The sequence below is a fragment of the Rhincodon typus genome, chromosome 3, assembly GCF_021869965.1.
Source record: "Rhincodon typus isolate 14 chromosome 3, sRhiTyp1.1, whole genome shotgun sequence".
Lineage (NCBI taxonomy): Eukaryota > Metazoa > Chordata > Chondrichthyes > Orectolobiformes > Rhincodontidae > Rhincodon > Rhincodon typus.
In genome coordinates, this window is record NC_063334.1 from 91188743 (window position 1) to 91213742 (window position 25000).

Below are 25000 nucleotides of genomic sequence, written 5' to 3' on the forward strand. Positions count from 1 at the left end.
CATCATCCCTATACCTAAGAAAGCACATGCAATGTGCCTTAATGACTACTGCCCAATAGCTCTGACCTCAATAATCATGAAGTGCTTCGATGGTCATGGCCCACATCAACTTCAGTCTCCCAACCTGCCTCAATCCCCTACAATTTGCCTACTGATGTAACAGATCCACAGGGAGACGCCATATCCCTAGCCCTACAAGCATCCCTGGAACATCTGGACAACAAGACAGCTACGTCAGACTCCTGATCATTGACTACAGCTCTGCCTTAAACACCATTATCCCTCCAGACTGATCTCAAAACTCCGAGACCTTGGTCTTGGCTCCATCCTCTGCAACTGGATCCTCAGCTTTCTGACCCACAGACCACAATCAGTGAGGATGGGTAACTGCACCTCCTCCACAATAACACTCAACACTGGAGCCCCTCCTAAGGATGCGTCCTCAGACCCTTGCTGTACATCCTGTACATCCATGACTGTGCTGCCAAATTCTGAATGAACACCATTCACAAGTTCGCTGATGACATCACGTAGTAGGACAGATATCTAACAATAACGAGTTAAAATACAGAAGGAAAATAGAGGACTTAGTGAAGTCATGCAATGAGAACAACCTCTCTCAATGTTGCTAAGTTGGTATAGTAATTGTGGATCGGAAGACAGGGAATTAGAATTGTTTTCTAAAATGATAGAGGGGGCAAGTGCGTGGTCCCTTTAAAAGGTGTGTTCTTTTGGGCTAGATTTTTAAAAAGTCTGCAGGCAGCAGCAGATGCATAGACAGTTCTTGAAATTGAAATATTTTATCAAAAGGCTATACTGTTCGCAGGCAAAGCAGCATTTTTACTGAGACCACAGGTTTTTGAATTTAGCCAAGTAATTTAAATGAGGTCCTAGATACCAAAGCCCAGGTAAATTTGAATCTGATGACTTTGACAACCTCGGACTAATCCGATTGTAAGAAATTACTAGGTCATCAGGGTACAAAAGAAGAGGGCATTTGAAAACCGGGATGAAAGCAAACTGCCATCTGTTAAGAGAATAGCTCTCAACAGCCATCAGCTCTAAAGAAAGAAAAAATCACTGGCTCTCACAGAAATCTCTAAGATCTCAGAGTAAGCACCATCTAAATAAAGGTACTAGAGCACTCTTAGCTAATATTCCTGACACAAGAATTCAACGGAGGAAGGCGTTCCTAACTGAAGAACAGCGGAGAAGGCAAAGAACATTCCGGAAGATTTATCCTGGCTGTTATTTCAAGAGATTAAGCTTTAATTTATATTTTTTATTAATTTAGTTTATACAAGTGGGACTTGCATCAATTGGAACACCATACCATTAGAATTTTGTTTTGTTCTGGAATAATTAGTAGTTAAGTGGAAATTGTTCGGTTTGTTAGTAGTTCTGTTAATTTGTTCACTGTTAGAGTTAGATAAATAGTTACTTGTTGATGATAGAACGACTGCCAGGAGCTCATTTCATTTAGCCTCTCCTTTATAACAGATTGTGGGGGTGAGAAACTGATTATACCACTTTTCCCATTTCCTTTAACAGATTATGAGGTGAGGCGAGCTTCTCTGGGTGTTTCAGTTTTAGTTACCAGATGGGGTCGAGCTCCGCTTTTTAACACTCAACATCGGCAAAATTAGAGAACTGATCATTGACTTCAGAAAGAAAGGAGGAGAACACGCCTCCAGCTACATCAACGGAACTGAGGTTGAGAGGGCCAAGAGCGTCAAATTCCTCGGAGTGACGATAACTGACAAACTGTCTTGGACTTCCCACGTAGATGCGACAGTCAAGAAGGTACAACAATGCCTCTTCTACCTCAGGCGGCTCAGGAAATTTAGCATGTCCATAAGGTCCCGCACCAACTTCTACAGATGCACCACTGAAAGCATATTGTGCAGGTGCATAATGGCCTGGTATGGCAACTGCTCTGCCCAGGACCATAAGAAACTACAGAAGGTTGTGTGCATAACCCAGACCATCATGGAAGCCAACTTCCATCCATGGATGCATTTACAAAGCAGAAAGGCTGCCAACATCATCAAAGACCCATCACATCCTGGTAATGATCTCATACAACCTCTTCCGTCAAGCAGAAGATACAGAAGCCTGAATACATGCACTAACAGGTTCAGGAACAGCTTCTTCCTGGCTGTTATTAGACTGATAAATGGACTGTCTACCCTCAAATAATGCTAATCTTGCTAAAGTTAATCTTGCCTAGCACTCACCCTGTGCAATGTAACCTGTATGCCTCTATGATTTTTACAACCTTTTATCTGTTCATCCTTGCTTACTATGAAATGTCTATACTGCTCGTAAATAAAGTCTGTCACTGTACTCCGGTATACATGACAATAAATCAATCAATCCAAGACCAGCACATCCTTCTTTAAATATGGGGCCCAAACTGCTCACAGATGCGTATGACTATTCTAGCCATCTTGAAATGAATTCTAACATTGCATGTACCGTCTTAACTGCCAACAAAACTTGCATATTAACCTTAGGAGAATCATGAACTCAGACTCCTAAGTCCCTTTATGCTTCAGATTTCCAAAGTTTTTTTCCCAATTAGAAAACAGTCTACACATCTATTCTTCTTTCAAAGTGCACAACCTCATAATTTCCCACATTGTATTCCATCTGCTATTTCTTTGCCATTCTTCTAGCCTGTCCAAGCCCTTCTGCAGCCTCCCTGTTTCCTCAACACCACCTGACCCAGCTTCTAAATTTGTGTCATCCATAAACCTATCAACAACTCTCTCAGTTCCTTTCTCCAGGTCATTAATGTACAATGCAAATAGTTGTGGTCCCAACACTGACCCTTGCAAACTCCACCAGTCGCTGACTGCCATCCTGAAAAAGACCCCTTTAAACCTACTCTCTGCCATCCGCTAGCCAGCCAATTCTCTGTCCATGCCAGTGCCCTTAACACCAAGGACTGTTATCTTATTTAGCATATGACATCTTGTCAAAGGCCTTCAGGAAATTCAAACGGATCACGTCCACTAGCTTGCTTTTGTCTAACTTGTTTGTTACCTTCTCAAAGAATTCTAAAAGATTTGTCAGGCATGACATCCCCTTGGCAAAGTCAAGCTGTCTCAGTCAGATTTTTCCAGGTACTCTGTAATCTCATCTGACATAATGGACCCTAAAATCTTACCAACAACTGGTGTCAGGTTAACTGACCTAGAGTTTCCCGTTTTCTGCCTCACTCCCTTTTAAACAGTGGTGTTACATTAGCCGCTTTCCAGTCCTCTAGTACCCTTCCTGACTCCAGCGATTCCTGAAAGGTCGCCACCAATGCCTCTTCAATCTCCTCAGCCTTCAGAGCTCTGGGGTGTAGTCCATCTAGTCTGAGTGACTTATCTGCCTTCAGACTTTTCAGCTTCTCCAGCATCTTCCCCTTAATGATGGCCACTACACTCACCTCTGGCCCCTTACTCTTTTGAAATTCCAGTATGCTACTGGTGCTTCCACTGTGATGACTGGTGCAAAGTACCTATTCAGTTTCTCTGCCATTTCTTTGCCCCATTACTACAACGTCAGCCTCATTTTCCAACGGTTTAACGTCCACTCTTGTCTCTGTCTTACCATTAATGTACCTAAAAAAAACTGAAATCTTGTTTTATATTACTAGCCAGTTTACCCTTATATTGTATCTTTTCCTCCCTTACTGTATTTTTAAGTTGTCCTTTGCTGGTTTTTAATGACTTCACAATCCTCTGGTTTCCCACTAATTCTCACCACATTGTATGCTTCCTGCCACTATACCCCTCCCTGCCCCACCACCCCCACCCCCACCCCCACCAGAACCAGTCCAAGTTCCTCTGCAGCCCAGATGAGATTTCCTGAACCCAGACACATGTAGACAATGCAGCCGTTGGGACTGTCAAATTTGGTCACAGAGAACAGTGTCTAAGCCACTGACTATACTATCCTCAATTACAATTACATTTCTCTTTTCTCCCCTTTCTCAGGCTCCTAGATCCCTCTACCTGCCTTGCTCATAGTCACACCCTCCTGTCCCTCACCACTGATCAAATTCAAGGTCGCCAATGAAACAGGTGTGATTGCCTCCTGAAACACAGCATCAAGGCAATTCTTCCCCCTCCCTGATGTGACTCCAGACTCCAGTTCATCAACACCAAGTTAGAGTTCCTCCAGGACCCAACATTTGCTACAGATGTGGTCACTACAAACCACAATAAAAAGACCTTGCAAACTCTGGAGCAAAAGACCAAGCAAAAAGCACCTCTTTGCCTCCGCACCAAATTCTCACACTGCTCCAAAGTCCCCAAACTATACACTCATTTGGGCTGTGTCTCACTCCAGATGAGATTTCTCCTTTCTGACCATGCAAAGCTTGCTAAGCTGCTCGTTTCTGAAAATTGTAACTGAGAAAGGTCAGAAATTTGTTGAAAATTTTATTCACAAGGAAAATCGTACATAAACACTAATTGCAGAGATCTTTAGATTGTAACTTACTCTTTCAAGCTGTAATTACGATCGCACAACAGTCTCTCATTTTCTTGCTGCAAGTGTTCATTTTTGTCTTGGAGTTCTCTGTTGCAATGCAATACATAATCGATGAGTCCTTTAATGACTTCTGTTGAGTCTGAGACTTTTCGCAATTCCACAGAGCCAAGTTTAAACTGGACAGAAACAAAATGCAAATGCCAAAATGTAAATCAAAAGCACTGATTTGCCAAACCTCAAATCTGGCCCAGAACTTGCTGGAGCAGCAGATTTCCCCTCAAGTAGCATCAATTGGAACGTTTACCTCGTCCATCAAATTGCTAATGCTGGAAGGGCCAGTTGATATTGTTGCAGCAAAGCACTTTATTCTATCTAGGACCACACAAACATTATGGGCAGAAGTTTCCTTAAGCAATAACATTTAAGTATAAAAATGTGTGTGGACAGCAATGGAAAATGCAAAGTTAGAATATGCCAGGGCAGCTTGGCCAAGTGGAACGTACAGCCTGTGGACTGTGGGAAATCATGAATGCACCATATGTCCAGGATAAACACATTGGCAGGAAATGTCACAGATTTACAACCCTTTGAGAGCAATAATTTCTCTTCATCTCTGTTTTAAGTCTGCTCCAACTTATCCTAAAATCATGACCTCTCATTCTGGATTTCCCCATGAGGAAAAATCTCAGGTGGATGCCTGGGTATTGACGAAATTGAAGGAGGAGGTAGACAGATTTTTAATTATGAATGGGTTGAAAGGTTATGGCAAGCAGGGGGGAAAATGGAGTTGAGGCTGAGATGAGATGCAATGATCATATTAAATGGTGGAGCAGGCTCGAAGGCCTGAGTTGCCTACTCCTGCTCCGAATGCTCATGTTTCCATTTGTGCGAAGCTAAAAGAACAGCCACATAAATCCGTCAATAATTTGTGGTAAATGCAAATCATATCATATCAATTGCTTGACACAGCTGGCTGGATTATTTATGCAGTGATAATAGTGAGAACTGCAAATTTCAGATAACTTTCCAATACTGAACATTATTTCTCCATCCACAAAATTTACCACTTTCATAACATAAAACATAACATCTACAAGGCAGATATACTTGCAATTCAAAATAGAAACAAAATGTCTAAATGGTTAGTGAAGAATACATTTTGTAGAAAGCTTTTCAATATTTGATCAAAAATGCAACAGCAGATAACTTATCAATATTTAACGGAAAATAAAACATTAAATGGCACAATACCTGGTCAGAACATAAAGATTTAATCAAAACACTGAATGCTGTGAGAGAGAAAATGGTGTCATTAGTTCAACCAGACTTGAGCTACTGAGTGACACATGGTGGTCTCACATCTAATTATGACTGTCAGGTAGTGAGCTGTGGAACTATCCAAAAATACCTGACTTGATAAGTGGAGATGAGCAGAAGCACATTCCAAAACACTCCTAAAAGAGCTTCACGTTTGGCACATAGCAAACTTATTATGGCTCTATGGGAAGTCATGTGGAGGAAGAATCTTCAAAGCATCTCCCCAAGTTCTATTAATAACAGTTAAAATGGCTACGTAACTGTTTCTGGTCACAAATTTACAAAAAATGAACGACAAATAATTTTGTGATACATTTTCTGCAACAGCATTGCCACCGTTAATGCTTCACCTACTACTTAATGAAATGTCAATTCATTTAATCAATCCTAAGTACTGTGAGCAAATGGGAATACAATAAAAAAGTTAAAAATCCAAGAGATTCTAATGTATTCAATACATTGCTAGGAATAAGTTGCATTAATATTTTGTTCTCTGTGTTAAAAAGAGGGAGACATTGATTTAGTTTAATTTCTTAAAGTTGCTCTGGTCAGCTTGTTGCCAAGAAGTTTAGAGGTCTGTCTGTTTACTCAGATTCTAATAAGGTTTTACAACCCTTGAAATGAAGAGATGGGGTCATAGTTTATTACATTAAAAAAATGAGAATGGAAAGAATTGTGCTTTTGTTTAAGGAACGAGGTCCCAGGATAAACAGAACAATCCAGGAGGGTATCACTTAGTCAGTATGTGTGTGCGCTAGAGAGTGGATGCAGGAGTTCTGAACTTCACAGTAAGAAATCCTACACAGATGATGAAAACAGAGTTTAGGGAACTCAAATTTCAACGAACAAGCACACCACCCATCTTTAGCCAGAAAGGTCAAAGACAGCATCAAACTTAAAGAAAAAGCATATAATTGTGTAAAGACAGATGGTGGGTTAGAAAATTGGAAGTAATATAAAATACAGCAATGAATAATGAAAAAAAGAAAAAAATAGAGCATAGAGAAATTTGCCAGAAATACAAAAACATGTAGTGACAGTCCATATAAATATTGAAAATAGAAAAGATTATGAGCATTAGTCCTGCAGAAAGTAAGTTTGGAAAATTTAAAATGGAAAATAAAGAATGGCAGATGAACTGAACAGGTATTTTGTATCAGCTTTCACTATAGATGTTTCAAAGAACATCCCAAAAGCAGCCACAAATCAGGGTATGTGAGGGAAGTAGGAACTGAGGAAAATTACAATCAACAGAGAAGTGGTACTGAATAAATTGTTTGAGCTGTGGGCTAATAAGTGTTCAATCCTTGATGGATTTCATCCTGAGAAGTGGCTAGTGAGATAGTTGATGCATTGGTTTCAACTTTCAAAAACTCCCAATTCGGGGAATGTCTATTTAGATTAGTAGTTAGCAGATGTATCAACTTTGTTCAAAAAGGGAGGTAGACTGAAACCAAGAATCTAAAAAAGCCAGTTAGATTAACATCTGCTGGAGGGAAAATGTTAAATGCTATTATTAAAGAATTTATAGCAGAGCACTTTAATAATTTCAAGGTAATCAGGCAGAGTCAACATGAGTTCCTTATTACCTGGTGAACTTGGATGCTAGCTTTTTAGAAGAACTCCCTGAATGTAATAGTACTGAAATCAGATAGGCCACAATGTTGATGGTTAGACTATTGCAAAGTCGGCGTAACAACAAAGATGGATTTATATTTAAATCCACAACTAAAAGCAAGAGCAGAAATTTCCCTCGAAACTCAGCAGGTCTGGCAGCATCTGTGGAGAGAAAACAGAGTTAACGTTTTGGATCCAGTGACCCTTCATCAGAACTGGATCAGAAGAAGGGTCACTGAACCCGAAACATTAACTCTGTTTTCTCTCCACAGATGCTGCCAGACCTGCTGAGTTTTCCCAACAATTTCTGTTTTTGTTTCTGATTTCCAGCATCCACAATTCTTTGGTTTTTTTTTCTGTTTCACAATTAAAAGTCTGTATTGAGAGAACTGGACAAACAAGGTTTCTAAAAACTGGACAATTGCATTGAAGGGTAATGTCAAAGAAATATCAGCATTTGTAATCCCAAATATATTTTATCAATGCACATTCATGCCTTACAGAATGAAAAACGGACTTGCAAATTTTCAAAGCTAAGCCAATTTGAATGAACTGTTTGATTGGCTACCAAGTGTCAGTTTGGTCATAAACTTGGCAAAAAGTAAATTTTCTAAAGTAAAAGTAACTTATTCAGACCATACTGTGGGACAAGACCCAGCAGGACCAGGAGAAGCAAAAATAAAGGCTCTCTCAGATTATCCAGTGTCTGAGAGAAAACAAGAAACTATATGGTATATATGCACAAGTAGATTCTATTGGAAGTTTCTTACAGATCTCTGCAATGTCCGAAACAAGCATATTAAAGGAAGGCAAGATGAATCAATAAAGGAACATTAACAGTACCTTTGACTGCTCGAAAGATGTACTGACTATCATACTGGTTTTAGTAGTACCAAACTCTGCTAAGCTATTTTAACTTGTCGTTGGTATCAATGACATAGGATGCAAAATTTGAATCCAATGGCCAGTCAGTTACAATATTCTGAGATAACAAGGTGTAGAGCTGGATAAACACAGCGGGCCAAGCAGCATCAGAGGAGCAGGAAAGCTGACGTTTCGAGCCTAGTGTTCATCCAGCTCTACACCTTGTTATCTCAGATTCTGCAGCATCTGCAGTTCCTACTATCTCTGTAACAGTTATAATATTCTGCTGTGTAAGAAGAGACTTGGAGTTTTACATTGGCTGTAAAGCTTTCTGAAGTCCAAAAATCCAACAACTCTTCAGAGACTGATACTTATATGAATGGTAATCCTCAAAACTAAGTAGCAAAATTTCACACCAAGAATCTGAGACAGGTTCATTGGAGTTTAGAGCCATAACCATACACTTTGAACAATATTCATGCTGTACGAATACACAATATCATAGCAGATGCCATATTGAACAAGCATAGAGGAAATCAAATGAGGTGATCAAAATGGACTTGCGGCGAATCCAATTTTGGGAACAGTCCTTGTCTGTTTGATGTAAATACAGTCCTGCTGCCAAATTAAAATCTGTATAATCGGTATGAGTAAGAGAAATAGTGATGTCTAATAGAAAATGGCTTTTAAACATACTTTTTCATTTTTTTGCAGGAAGGTGTTTTGGAATAATGTCTAACATTAATATGTATGTTTTGTGCTAAGGAGAGGGAAACATGGTTCCAGGTTAAATTTTTCGAAAATATTCACAGAATCATAGAATCCCTACAGTGTGGAAGCAGGCCATTCAGCCCAATGAGTCAACACAGAGCCTCCAAAGAGTATTCCATCGAGACCCACCCCCTTACTTTTTCCTGCACCTCCACATATCTCATGGCTAACCTAGCCTGCATATCCCTGGACACTATGGACAATTTAGCATGGCCGATCCACCTAACCTGCACATCTTTGGACTGTGGGAGGAAAGCAGAGCACCAGGAGGAAACCCACTAAGACACAGGGAGATGTGCAAACTCCACACAGACAGTCACCTGAGAGTGGAATCGAACCCAAGACTCTAACGCTGTTAGCAGTGCTAACCATGGAGCCACTGTGCCACTTTTGCAAGCTTAGTGCCAAGCGCTTATGAGTTGTGCAGTAGCCTAGTGACAGGTGTCTCACCATTCACACAGAAACAGAAAAACCCAAGAGAGAGTCAGTGTGTAAGAACCGGAGAGATAATGCAGGACTGCTACACTGTATGGTAAGATATCCTGCAACATGACAAAACATACATGTAAAATACAAAAACAGAAATTGTTGGAAAATCTCAGCAGGTCTGGCAGCATCTGAGGACAGAAATCAGAGTTAGCATTTCGGGTCCAGATCTAAAGAGGAGTCACCGGACCCAAAACATTAATTCTAATTTCTCTCCACCATGCTGCCAGACCTGCTGAGATTTTCTAGCAATTTCTGTTTATGTTTCAGATTTCCAGCATATGCAGTCCAACAGTTTTTAATATATAAAATAGTCTTTTGAACATATAAGGAGGCTGATGGAGAAGATTTTAAATAACTCCAACAGACTAACTCTTTGCATTAAAATTTATAGGTCAAACATAGCATCATAATGAGTAACAATGGACAATATCACCTGGAGTCCTAAAACAGTTGTCTATAGAAAGCGCACATATATCTAAATAACTGTTGAAAACTCTATACAAATGTATTACATATAACAAGTATTCTTACTGGTGACGCATTAGTACAAATTCATTACACCATTAGATTTTTATTCTGATTGCTAGGAAATTATCTGAGCAGCAAATGAAGCATAGGATTTCAAACTGGAAAAGTAAACAGAAGTTACTGAGGATCTTACTATAATGTTGAACTAGGAGTTTTTTTTTAAACAACTCTTTGCACAAGATGTTTACATTTAATTCAAGGACCTTTACTTCACAAACATAAACATCCCAAGAAAACGAGTATTAATTAGAAAAACTGCTGGTTCCCAAAACAGCAGAAACAAAATCAGTCATTTATCAAGGCCGTAGATTGTTTGATTCATTAAAACCCAATCCTCAGATATATGTAAAAATGTGGTAGGGCTGGAAACATCTGTGTGGGTGAGAGGGAGTCTTATCTAACAGACTCCTTTTGGCTGGAATAACTATTTGTGGGAGAATGTGAACACTGCATGGTGGTCTGGAATACTGTAATTCAGCAAGGCAGAAAGAGCAGCCCTGAAAATAAATGATTAGCTGTCCGATCCAGATAGAAAAGCAGAAGTAATATGGAATGGAAAGAATTATTCAGAAGCAATTTCGAGAGGAAAGGGATCACCATGAGAAAAATCGGCACAACGTGGGGTGGGACGGACAGTCCTCAAGTATTGAGGAGAAGTTCTTTCCCGTTATGGTCGTGGTAACAACAGGAAATTCAGAAGAACACTTAAAAATATTTCCCCAAAAACTGTAATATTCCCTTTTTTGACAACATTTAAAATACATCAAAAATATTTTTTTTGGCAGTAAAGCTTACGGGAACTTGCAGTATCAACATCAGGCAGAACACTCATTGTAAAATGCATTGGTGACAGGATGTAAATGGTCATTGCCTGACACTTCTGCAGTATGAATGTTACTTGCTCAGTACCCCGAAAAACTAATGCCCTCTTCCAATCAGCTCCCCAACAAAACAAAAAAAAGGAGGCATGGTTAGCAAGTTTGCAGTTGACAACAAAATTAGTAGTATGGTGGACAGTGAAAAAGTTCACCTAAGAACTTGATTAATTGGCCCAAAGGGCTGAGGAGTGGCAGATGGAGCTAATTTGGATAAATGTGAGGTATTGCACTGTGGTAAAACAACAAGGGCAGGACTTATACAATTAATGATAGGGCCCTAGATAGTGTTGTTGAACAGAGAGACCTAGGAGTTCAGGTATGTAATTCTTTGAAGTTTGCATCACAGATATACAGGATGGTTAAGAAGGCATTTAGCATGCTTGCTTTCATTTCTCACACCTTTGAGTATAGGATTTGGGATGTCGTGTTGAGGTTGTACAGGATATTGGCGAGGCTTCTTCTGCAATATTGTGTTCTGTCTGGTCGCCCTGATACAGGAAGGATATTATTAAACTGGAAAGGTTCAGAAAAGATTTACCAGGCTGTTACCAGGAATGGAGAGTTTGAGTTACAAAAATAGGCTGGATAGGCTGGGACATTTTTCACTGGAGCATAGGAGGTTGAGGGGTGACTTTATAGGAGTTTGTAAAATCATGATGGGCACAGACAAGATAAATATCAATGTTTTTTTTTCCCCCTAAGGTGTAGAAGTTCAAAACTAGAGGGTATATTTTTAAGGTGACAGGAGAAAGAATTAAAAGGATATGGAGGGTAATTTTGTTATACAGAGAGTGGTTAGCATGTGGAATGAACTGCTCGAGGAAGTTATAGATGCAGGTGCAGTTACAACTTTTAAAAGACATTTGGATAAGTACATGAATAGGAAACATTTGGAGGGATATGGGCCAAATGAAGACCGGTCAGACTAGTTTAATTTGGGAACATGGCCAGTATGGACTAGTTAGACTGAAAGGTCTATTTCCATGCTTTACTACTCTATGACTCTATAACTTCCTAATCAATTAAGATCAGTGGCAAAATTAGGGAAAATAGGGATGATTTTCTACATCTTTGCAGGTTCCTCTTAACAAAGGCAGACTCAGATGTTAAAAAATTTTTATTGCCTCCAACATGACAGCTCAGCCTTTGGCTGACTGAGGAAAGGAGTTCTTAAGGACCAGTATCTCTAAGGTCATGGATTATTAGTCAGCAGTGAGCCCCACACTCTACTTCAGCAGACAACTGTAAAGCATCAGCAAAGTATTGCAAAACGTGCCTTTGGAACATTCTCCAAATCTGATGGCAAGGAAGGCAACAATCATTGATTACTAGTCACTCAGAACCAGCTTTACTGGGCAGGACATGCTGACCTTTGACTCTTAAAGCAACTGTTCCACTGAAGCTTGGTTGTGGTAGATGATTCCCAGGAGGTCAGCAGAAATAGTTTAGGGATGTTCTTAAGCATACCTGAAGAGATTAAATACCCTTATGAACATATAGGAGTTCCTGGATTATGACCAGCTCAAGTTAGACAAGGTTTATTTGAGAAATATATCAAGAGTCTTCATCTTAAAGATCACAGAGGTGAAATTAAAGTGTTGGAGAAAGCAAACAAACCAAACAATGGTTTGACCCATCAAGTACCAACTTCTCCGCATCTGGCGGAAGATGCACTGGACTTATCAGCCATCTCAGAACCCAATGGTGTAGACTGGAAGGAAGTCATCTCTAATATCAAGAGACAGTCCTACAAGATAAATATAACTTGCAACCTATCAGTTAAATCTGGATGTTGTTTAGATTACGCTGTTTATGCATTTCTAACTTATTTTCCCTTTTTTAGAAAAAAAATTATAATTTGGAAAGTCTGTTGAATTAAAAAGTTGACATCTTGTGTGAAGTATAAAAAAGTGTAGGTCCAAAAACATTTACTGATTCATTTTTGATTCTTTGCTCAGTCATAGTAAAATTCACATGATCAAAAGTTAATCTTAAAAGTAATGTTTTGATGTATGTACTTGCAGAGTATAGAAACAGGATTTTCTTTGCTCCGGATTTTTTTTTAATATTCAAGTTCTTGACTTCAAGTAATATTCCAAAAAGGGAAAATGAATTGGAAATGTTCATACGAAGTAAGACCTTAACATCAACAGAATGGGGGTTGATCAGTCATAAATAACTTTGGCATCTCTCAAGTGTCAAGTATAAACCATTTTTATCTTTTTGATTCTGTCCTCTGCGCAGTTCATGCAAACATCTTGCAATATGTTCAACAGGGAGGATATTTTTGATCTGACTTAAACTGTATGCTAAGCAAATTGAACCTTCTAGGGGATTTTCAAAAAATAACCTTCACAAATGTTGCCAGATTTGCAATTGAGGTTTATAAGCCATAGGCACATTTTGCCATATGGGCTTTATATATATATTTATTCATTCACGGGATGCGGGGTTCATTGACTAGACTAGCATTTATTGCCTATCCCCAATTGCCATTAAGAATGTAGTCAGTGAGCTGCCTTCTTGAACCACATTAAAGGCACATAGTGCAGGTTAACCCACCGTGTTATTAGGAAAAGAATTCTAGTATGTTGACCTAGTGATAGTGAAGGAACAGTACTGCAGTTCCAAGTAAGGCTAGTGTGTGGCTTTCTGGTGAACTCGCAGATGGTTCTGCTTTCAGACACATTCAATCTTTGTCCTTCCAGGTAAACATTACAGGTTTGGAAGAGCTGTTGTAAGAGCCCAGGTGAGTTGCTGAAGTGCATACACAATGCTACCACTGTATGTAATTGGTAGAGGATTGAATGACTAAGGCCACAGATGGGCTTCTTTGTTCTGGATAGCATCAAGCTTCACGAGTTTTGTTACACTGCAAGCACCAGAGAGTGGAAGTAAACCATTACTCCTGACATGTGCCTTGTAGATACTGGATATTCTTTGGGGAATCAGGAGGCGAGTTACTCACTGGAATCACAGCCTCTGATCTGTTCTTGCAGCCACAGTTTTTATGTGATTGTCCAGTTACGTTTCTGGTCATTGGTAACCCCCAAGGATGCTAATAATGGGGGATTCAGCAATGCTAACACTATTGAATATCAGTAGATGGTTAGATACCCTCTTCTAGAATTTGGCAGTATTGATCAATACTGACTATGCTGTTCTACCTATGGGATCATATAATGGAGGTTTTAAAGATTGAATCTACTTGGTTAGAAAGTAAGGTTCAGAAAATGAGATGCTGCATTATTGGAAGTTTATGACAGATCCCCACATATGGGGATAGGGAACAAATTTCCAAGAAATCTAAAAATAATTAACACTAACAATGAAAGGGGAATTCAATTATCATAACACAGACTGAAGAAAATGCACTGTAAAAGGTAAGGAGAATAAAGAATTCCTAAAATACACATACCAGAACTTTCTTAATCAGTATGCTTGTAACCTAAGATAGGGAAGGTAGGAGTTCTGGATCAAGTTCTGAGGAATTGAAGTGTAACAAATGGAGTGTGAGAACATCTGTGTAATTGCTACAGAAAGGGACAAAGGAAAGTCAAACGTGAAAATGTCCAACTGGAAGAGAGATAATTTCAAAAATTAGAGAAGGGATTTATACACTAGCAGAGATTAACCAAGAAAATAGTAAATGAGCACTACCAGCTCTTCAATACATAAATAGTTTGGTGCAAACTAAGCACATTTGAAGCAGAGGAAGGATAAGACATCCAACATTAGGGCTCCTTAAATGATAAAGGAAATAGATACAAAACTGGAAAAGTGGGTACATGACAAATTTCTGATACAGAAGAAATCAAACAGGACAGACAACTGAGTAGGAATTTAAAAATGAAGAACAGAACAAGTGGAAAAAAATGAGTACATATACGTAATACAACAATCTTTTATAAATATATAACAAGTAAAAAGAATAGTCAAACAAATGGTGGAGCCAATTAGGGACAAAAAGATAAATTCTTCTTGTAGAGGCACAGGACGTAGCTGAGACACTGAATCAGCACCTAAAAGAAGAGGATGAAGTTAATGATGCAATCGTGCACGAAGGCCCCCAGCACTTTTAAAGGAAACCCAGAGTGAGCCATAATTACCAGCACGGCAGAAACACTAAATGAATTGAAAACAAACAGATCATGATTTTTAGGAAAGCAGGAAAGTAAAGAAACATTTGAAGTAAAGAACTTAAGGATTAGCATTATAGATAGAGTGCTGTCAGGGAGGAAGGGCATTGTATATCATGTAAAACATGCTCTTACACAGAAACCAGAATTGGTAGTTAATTTATGGGAAGGTATTGAGTTAAATATAAACATTTTAAACTTCTAACAAATTTCAAGTGCTTTCAAAGATTAATCCTAGCACTGTCATCATGAGCAGACATTTTTAAATTCACGAATATATGTCTACTTAAAATGAAATAATGCAAAGCATATAACTGTCTTTTTCCTGGCATTCCCAATTTTGACTATATTTGTATCAGGTATTACATTGATAGAAATCATCATAAAATAGGATTAAAACAGAACTAAAAGAAAACAACTTGTACTTAAATGATGCTAATGATAAACAATGGAAGAACAGGTTTTGGCAAAGAGCAAATTTACAGATAAGGATAAAGGATTCCAAAAGTGAGTTAATAGTTGCACTTCAGAGTTGTTTAAGGCACAGAGGTCCAGCATTAATGCTGAGATAGCTGAAGGTGATTACCATCGATGATGGAGAGGAGAGGGGAAAACACAAATCAAAAGGGTATATATATGACTGGTGGAGTGGGGTGGATTTAGCTTAGTGCAGGTCTCAGCACAGAGAAATGGTCAAAAAGATATTTGTTTGGGGACCTACCAGTGAAAACTAAAGTTTGGTTCCACAGTTTGGCATGTTCCACGACACACACGAGCAGATATCAAAGATGCTGAATCACAGCAAAAAAGAAATGGGGAAAGAGAAGTTAAAACAACACAAATTGTTGTTATCAGAAACACAAAACAGATTCAGTTATAGTATAATCAAAAATAGCACTCGTAATCATACAAGAGCATTTAAGTGGAGGAAGCAAGTTTTTGTCACTCATATTGCATTGAGCTATACAAAGAAAGCACTTACTTCACAATGATCCAGAAACAAATGAATGACAAAATACTATGAGATAAATCAGAGATAGATACTTTTACTCACATTATATGCAGTTAACATCACAACTCAAGTACCAAGACAGCAATCTTGAGGGCAAAATAACCTGTATCCTTGACTGATATTACAAACTGTGCCGAGTATACCATTCAAATTTTTACTGTACACAATATTTGACATTTTTTCCAAATCTTAGAACGCATAAGAATACCAGAATCTACATCCCACTTGTAAAATATTCAAGCTTTCTGTAACAAGACCAGCAAAATTATTTTTCTCATATATTTTTGAGAATGAATATTAAGCAGAATTAGAGAAATGTACTTAACCAAGATGACATGCTCCTGAAAGTGGAATACTTTCAGGCTTTAAAATATTAATAAACTTGGAATTTGGTGCCAAAATAACAATTTAATTTGCAAAGAAAGAATAAGAATTACAAGAAAGCGTAGTGGAGAAAACAACACCTTTCCAAGATGATGTCCAATCATCAATCTACCTCAGATTTTGGTATCCTAAGTGCAAGTTCTATGCAAATGTTTTCCAATTTTGATAGACAGGAAAAAAATCTCTGGTACATGCATATTCCCTTATCACTAATCTTAGAGTTTGCTCTACCAATTAAAAATGTTCCTATTGTTTGTCCAGGCATCAACTATGAGGAGTGCTAGCACATTTAACTCTTTGAGCTAGTCTCAATGATGGAAGAGCCCAGCATACCCATGCAAAAGCTAAGGCTGAAGCTTTTGCAGCCAGAAGTGCCGAGTGGATGATCCATCTCGTCTTCCTCCAGTGGTCCTCAGTATCACACATACCAGTCCTCAGTCAATTTGATTCACTTCACGTGATATCAAAAAAACAGATGGAGACACCGGATACTGACAAGACTATGAGCCTTGACAACATTCTGGCAACATCACTGAAGACTTGTGCTCCAGAACTTGTTGCTCCCTAGCCAAGCTCTTCCAGTGTAGTTCCAACACTGGCATGTACCCAACAATGTGGAAAATTGCCCAGGACAAAAAAACGCAGGACAAATTCAATCTGGCTAATTACCGCCCATTAGTCTAATCTTGATCATCAGTAAAGTGATGGAAGGTGTCATCAACAGTGCCATCAAACAGCACCTGCTCAGAAATAACCCGCTCAGTGACACCTGTTTGGGTTCCACCAGGGCTACTTCGCTCCTGACTTCATTACAGTCTTGGTTCAAACATGGACAAAAGAGGTGAATCCCAGAGGTGAGAGGAGAGTGACGGCCCTTAACATCAAAGTTACAATCGACCATGTGGCATCAAGGAGCCCTAGCAAAACTGGAATCAATGGGTATCCTGGGTCAGACTCTCCACTGGTTGGAGTCATACCTGACACATAGGAAGATGGTCATGGTTGTTGGAGGTCAGTCATCTCAGCTCCAGGACATCTCCTCAGGAGTTCCTCAGGGCAGTGTTCTAGGCCCACCAGCTTTAGCTGCTTCATCAATGACCTTCTCTCTATCATAAGGTCAGAAGTGGGGATGTTTGCCAATAATTGCACAATGTTCAACACCATGCATGACTCCTCAGATACTGAAAAAGTCCATGTTCAATTGCAACAAGATCTGGATAATATCCAGGCTTGGGCTGACAACTGTCAAGTAACATTCGCACCACAGAAATGGCATGCAATGACCATTTCCAATAACAGACAACTAACCACCACTCACGACACTGAATGGGTATTACCTATTATCAATTTAATGTCTTTAGGGTTACCATTAATCAGAAAGGCAACTGGAATTGCCATATAAATACAGTGGGTTCAACAGCAGGTTAGAAGCTAGGAATACTGTGGTGAGTAACTCACTCCTGACTCCTCAAAGCCTGTCCACCATCTACAAGACTCAAGTCAGGAGTATGGTAGGATACTCCCCCTTTGCCTGGATGGGTACAGCTCCAACCACACAAGAACCTTGACACCTTCCAGACAAAGCAGCCCGCTTTAGTGGAACCACATCAACAAGCATTCACTCTCTCCACCACTGAGACTCAGTAGCACTAGTGTGTGGTATTTAGAAGTTGCACTGTGGGTATTCACCAAAGATCCTCAAAAAGCACCTTCCAAACATATGACCACTTTCATCTAGAAGAACAAGGACAGCAGATACATGACAACACCAGAACCTGCAAGTTCATTTCCAATCTACTCACATAAAGTCATAGAGTCATAGAGCAGTACCGAATGCAAACAGACCCTTCAGTCCAACTCGTCCATAATGACCAGATATCCTAAATTAATCTAGTCCCATTTGCCAGTATTTGGCCCATATCCTCTGAATCCTTCCTATTCATATAGCCATCCAAATGCCTTTTAAATGTTGTAATTGTACCAGCCTCCAACACTTCCTGTGGCAGCTCATTCCATATACATATCACCCTCTGAGTGAAAATATTTCCCCTTAGACCTCTTCCAAATCTTTCCCCTCTCTCCTTAAACCTATGCCCTCTAGTTTTGGACTTCCCTAGCCTGGGGAAAAGACCTTGGTTATTCACCCTATCTATGCCCCACATGATTTTAGACCCTCTAGAAGATCACCCCTCAGCCTCTGATGCTCCAGAGAAAATAGTCCCAGCCTATTCAGCCTCTCCCTTTAGGTCAAATCCTCCAACCCTGGCAACATCCTTGTAAATCTTTTCTGAACCATTTCAAGTTTCACAACAGCCTTCCCATAGCAGGAAGACCAGAATTCCACGCAGTATTTCAAAAATGGCCTAACCAATGTCCTGTACAGCCACAACATGACCTCCCAACTCCTATACTCAATGCACTGACCAATAAAGGCAAATGTACCAAACACCTTCTTCACTATCCCGTCTACCTGTGATTTTACTTTCTATGGAACTATGAACCCCATTGTGACTTGGAAATATATCATTGTACCTTCACTGTTGTTGGGTCAAAACCCCAGAAATTCCTCCCCAAGGGAATTTAGTATCAACCTACAGTGCACGTACTGCAGCGATTCAAGAAGCAACTCACCACTTTCTCAAGGGCAACTAAGAATGGGCAATAAACACCAGCCCAGATATGTCCCACAAGTGAATAGACAAAAATAATGATAATTCACGCACAAATAAATGTAAACAACACAATGTAAAATATTGACAACTGAAATTTGAAAAACAGTTGTGATTCCTTTATGCTCTCAAATTTTATGCTAATAGTTAGAGAATTTGGCAGGAAAGTTGTGGTTGCAATGTAGAGATTCCCCATTTGACCAGTAGTTTAAACAGATCATCTGTAGATGTAACATTGTCAGCTTACAGAGTTTCATCAGCGAAATGTTTTCCCAACTGCTGAAACAAATGTATTTTTTATGCACATTTAGCATTTTAATTGCTATCACATCTGAAAAGGCTTAAACAGAGAAAGAATAACTACCACAGCCACTATGGTGGTCAGTGAACTGTGAATCAATAGAGCTCATTTAGTTTGTTTTTTTTTATTTATGTTTTTGCGCAGTAGAGCAGCAGTTAAGCTTTTGTTTAAACAAATTAAAGGTTTGTTTCTTACAAGCTATTGCTGAAGGTTTCTTAAAAATGAAGAGATAAAGTCATTAATGAAGAGATAAAACAGTACTCTGTGGTGTAACATTGGGACCCACTGCTTGAATTCCCCCAGAAGTCCTTATCATCACAGATGCCAGTCTTCAGCCAATTTAATTCAATCTGCATGACATCAATGAGTAAATTACAAACAAGGAACAAAAGGAAGCCATTCAGCCCTTGGAGCACGGTCCACTATTCAATAACATCATGGCTGATCTGAATTTAACTTCAACTTCATCCCTCTGATTATCTATCATCCCCTTGGTAATCAAGAATCTATCTACCTTGGCCTTAAAAGAAAATTTTAAATTCTGCATTCACTGCTTTCTGAGGAAGGAAATTCCGAAGACTCACGATCCTCTGAAATGGTCGGAGGCACTGAATAATGCAAGACTCTGGGCCCTGATGACATGTCAGCAATAGTACTGAAGACACGTGCTCCAAAATTTGCCGCTCCCCTAGCCAAGTTGTTCCAGTTCAGATACATCAGTGGCATCTACCCGACAGCATGGAAAATTGCCCAAGTGTGTTCTGTACACAAAAAACAGGACAAACCCAACCCAGAGAATTATCATTCCATCAGTCTACTCTCGATCATCAGTAAAGTGATAAAAGGTGTTATTATCTATTAAGCAGCACTAGCTTAGCAATCACCTGCTCAGTGACACCAAGTTTGGGTTCTCCCAGGGCTGTTCATCTCCTGACCTCACTACAGCTTTGGTTCAAACATGAGCAAAAGGGGAGGCAATAGCGTAGTGGTATTATCACGGGCCTGTTATTCCAGAGTCCCAGGTAATGTTCTAGGAACCCAGTTTCAAATCCCACCAAGGCAGATGGTGGAATTTGAATTCAATAAATATCTGGAATTAAGAGTCTAATGATGACCATGAATCCATTGTTGATTGTTGGAAAAAGTCCATATGGTTCACTAATGTCCTTTAGGGAAGGAAACTTCCATCCTTACCTGGTCTGGCCTACACGTGACTCCAGACTCACAACAACGTGGTTGACTCTGAACTGCCTTCTGGGCAATTAGGGATGGGCAATAAACGCTGACCTAGCCAGTTATGGCCTCAGCCCGTGAATGAATTAAAAGAAAGCTGAATTCCAGAGGCAGTGTGAGAGTGACTTATTCAAAAAAATGCAAGGGTTGAGGATCCTGAGGTCTTTCACATGGTTCAGTGCTGGATCTCTTGCAGTCTTTTTTAAAAATGATTTAGACTTAAATGGGGGAGGAATAATTGCAAAATTAGACAGATGACTCAAAGACTGGTTGGGTAGTTGATTTTGAAGAGATTGGTTGTCAACTGTACGATGATAGCAATGGTTTGGTTGAGTGGGAAGATATGTGGCAAATGGAATTCAAACTGGAAAGGTGAGATTTGTGCTTTCGATGAGGAGAAACAAAACAAGGGAATACACAATAAACTGAAATGCATTAAAAAGGGGTAGAGAAAGTGAGAAACTTTGGAGTGTACACCCATCGGTCTCTAAAGACGGCAGCACTGTTAGATAAGGTGGTAAAGGCGGCAAATGAGATTCTTATGTTCACTGGGCAAAGTATTGAATATAAAAACAAGGATGTATTGCTGAAACTATATAAGACAGTAGTTTGGCCACGATTGGAGTTTATGTGCAGTTTGAGTCATCACATTACATCAACAGTGCTATCAAGCAGCACTTACTTCGCAATAATCTGCTCAGTGATGTCCAGTTTGGTTTCTGCCAGGGCCATTCAGTTCCTGCCTTCGGTTGAACATGCATAAAAGAGCTGAATTCCAGTGTTGAGGTGCAAATGACTACAAAGCCTGCCCACCATCTGCAAGGCATAAATCAGGAGTGTGATAAGATAGATAAATGCAACTCTAACAAAACTCAAGAAGCTTGACAGCACCCAGGGAAAGACGACTGCTTGACTTGAATACATTTACAAATACTCCCTCCGTCCACAAGCAATGCTCAGAAGCAGTAATGTGTACCATTTCCAAGATACCTCACAAGAAAGTCACCAAGGCTCCTCAGATAGCACCTTCCAAATCAAAGACCACCACAATCTATTGGCACAAGATCAGAAGATTCATGGGAACATTGCCAGCTCCCTTCCGAGTCATTCACCATCCTGACATGGAAACACATCACCATTCCTTCAGTGTTTCTGGTCAAAATCATGGAACTTTCCTCCTAATGATATTATGGATCTATCTGTACCAAAATAGACTACAGTGGTTCATGAAGGCAGCTCACCACCATCTTCACAAGGACATGTAATGATGGCCAAAAAAGGGTGGCCCTGCCAGCAATCTCATGGATAAATAAAATCAAAAATTGGCCAAAGTAAAACAACTTATTGGGTTTTTTTCATTGCATCTTGTTAAATAAAAATATTTGCTCTGTGCTTTGACATGACCTTTGAAAGAATACCTGGAAGTAAAACAAATAGTTTTATCCAGTAGAATCTTTAACAGCATTGTTAATTGTTATCTCTAATGCTGGAGTCCACACTTCATCAATACTGTGCTGAGCAGTCCCAGGTTTATTTGGAAAATAATTAACTGCCCGGTTTAGAAGGAGGTTATAGATCATTCTATCCAGCAGTCAACATCGGATTCCATATTTTAACCCGACAAGCTGAATTTTGAATTGATTTTTGGTGCACCTGGGGGTTGGGGAAGGCAGAATTGCTATACAGTACTACGATCCTAGAATGGTGCTGTATACCATCTTCCCACATAGAGTTCTATCACTGCACAATAAAAGAAAGGAAAATAATGGGTCAAAGTGAACAAAGTTAGATTTACATATTTCCGTAATACAAAAGTATCAATGCTGTTATTAATAACTTGCAGATGGTACATTTTTGTGGCTTGATTTTCACTTATATATTCTTCTCCTATTCCTTTATCACTCGTCTTTTCCCAAAATATTATTCCTGCGCTGACAATGCTGGAAATCAAATTGCTCCTAGTTTTCTTCCAGTGAAGTTATTGAGCTGGCAAAGAACTGCCTTCTGGTTTAGTCTATATTTCCAATGGGAGAGCGTCTGGACTTCTTTCAGTATCTCCTCGATTGCAGCCGAGACTCACCGATGCAGAATATTGGGAGAAAACCTGTTCTCTACAACTGTGAACTTCCCATAATGCCAACATTAATGTATTTGTATTGTGCCTTGCATGGAATAGTAGTTTTAATCATACAGAAATATATTACCTAAACTTACTAACAAAATGTGGCATTACCATACAGTGAGCAAAATTGGCATCGTTCAGCAATACTGCTAACATTTAGTACTGTTACAACACAGAGACACAATTGTTCACAAAAACAGCTGGTCTGGAAAACATTATAGGCTTTTATTTTTCTAATCAATTACTCTGTGTTTTTGAGAATGTGAATGTTTTCCTAAGTGATGCCATTGCTGTCTCTAGGGGAAGTTTTGTAGAGGAACCATGACGTCTAGGGGTGTGCTATGAGCCAGAGTACAGCAGTCGACAAGATGCTACAAGGCGTTCACAGTCCTGACTTGGCTGACAGAGTCCAGGTGTCAATATGCTTACAGGCCATCAATCTAAAATTAGCTAATAGAAGATTAGCCAAATCTGTGACCACCATTATGACAAACCAGTATCCTTGCCCACCAAGTAATTAAAATGTTGTGTTTCATTTACGTATTTGGAAAAAAAACAGAACTGAAAGCTGGTTCTGAAAGATCCATTGTACACATGCTGTAACATTAAAAACTAAATCAAATCTTAAAACTGATCTTAAATATTCATTAATCATCCACATTCACCGAATCGCTTTATTTTTATTGTAAAATGCTTACATGTTAATTTAAAAATAAGTGCCTTCGCAAGATGGCAAAATGTTAAAAAGATCACTGTCAATATGAAGTACTTTACCAAGAAACAAAAAAAATTCTGGCTGCCGGCCAGTGAAGCAAGTGTTAATTGCATGTTCTCTGCTCCAGGTGCTGATTGTAATACTACACCATGGTCGGGGAGTCAGTTCTACTCAGACATCGATCAGGTGCAAACTGTGAGATCAGAATACAGCCAGGAGTAGAATGGCTGGCCTACCTCCATGGCAAATAGGCCAGAGGAGAGGGAACCTGTTAAATAATTAGATCCTTAATAGGTGTGCATGTTGAGGTGGGGGGTGGGATTGTTTTTGTTGGAGAGAAGTGGTTTCAACGATATCACTGTTAACTGTGCTTCTTTGGTTGCACTTAATCTTGAAGACAGAAGATTATGGGGTCATGTTCCACTCCTGAGACTTGAGTGCAAAATCGAGGTTGACACTCCAGTACAGAAAAAAGCAGAAGGTGATAGGCAGAACGAAGGAACCAGCTGTTTTCTGAGGTGGTCATAAAAACTCTCATGGCACTATTTCAAACAGCAGGGGAATTTTCCCAATTGACTGGCTAATATTTATCACTCAACCAACATCATTTAATAAAAAATATCTGGCCATTATCACATCGCATATCAAATTAGATGCGACATTTTCTATTGTAAAGTGTTCCATTCATTCCAACTTTGGGACTTCCTGAGTTTGTGAAAGACAGCTCAGTTGGTTGGACGGTTAGTTTGTGATGCAGAGTGATGCCAATAGAACTGGCTGAGGTCACGGTGAAGGTTCCTCCTTCTCAATCTCGCCTGAGGCATGGTGACCCTCAGATTAAATTTACCAACAGTCATCCCACTGTATGACAGAGCAGCCCCGTGGTCCTCTGCAACTATAGTGACTTAACCCTATTATAAAGATGCAAGATGCGCTGCAGCAACTTGCCAAGGCTTCATGGACTACCGCTCTCAACCCGCAATCTCTAACACGTATGTGAGTCAAGGATATAAAGATATCAATTTCTCAAAGCTACAGTACTGAGTTGGAAATATATTGCCATTGCTTCATCACTGGGTCAAAATGCCAGAACTCCAAACCTGACAGCACTGGGGAGTACTTTAGTCAGGATTACTTGAGTGGTTCAAGAAGCTGAGTTCACCACAACTTCGCTGGGGAATTAGGCTTGGTAACAAATCCTGCGTTTGCCAGCAATGCTCATATCACGTGATTGAATAAATTTTTAAAAAATGCTTTCTTTTCAAAAGCATTTTCATAATTGCATTGTTTGTAGGTTAATGGAATACTGTCCATATAAGCCAGACATCTTAATCACTTGGCTTAACATACCTCTCCTCTCTCTACTCTTTTTCTTATTTCACTTTCTTTCTCAATTCTATCAATTTCCTTCCTTTAAAACGACTCTGTCTTTTTACTTGAGTAAGAGAATAGCCAGAACAAACTCCAACGAGT

At 39.4% G+C, this 25000-nt stretch overlaps 1 protein-coding gene across 3 annotated transcripts in view; it reads right to left on the bottom strand.

The window, feature by feature from the left end:
• The window catches only part of xrcc4 (X-ray repair complementing defective repair in Chinese hamster cells 4), a 377465-nt gene that overhangs the window by 241187 nt on the left and 111278 nt on the right, over positions 1–25000 (bottom strand). For all 3 annotated transcript variants that reach the window (XM_048592213.1, XM_048592222.1, XM_048592219.1), the window contains exon 4: positions 4498–4664. In XM_048592213.1, the coding sequence (XP_048448170.1) occupies positions 4498–4664 (167 nt within the window). The remainder of the gene's footprint in view (positions 1–4497; positions 4665–25000) is intronic.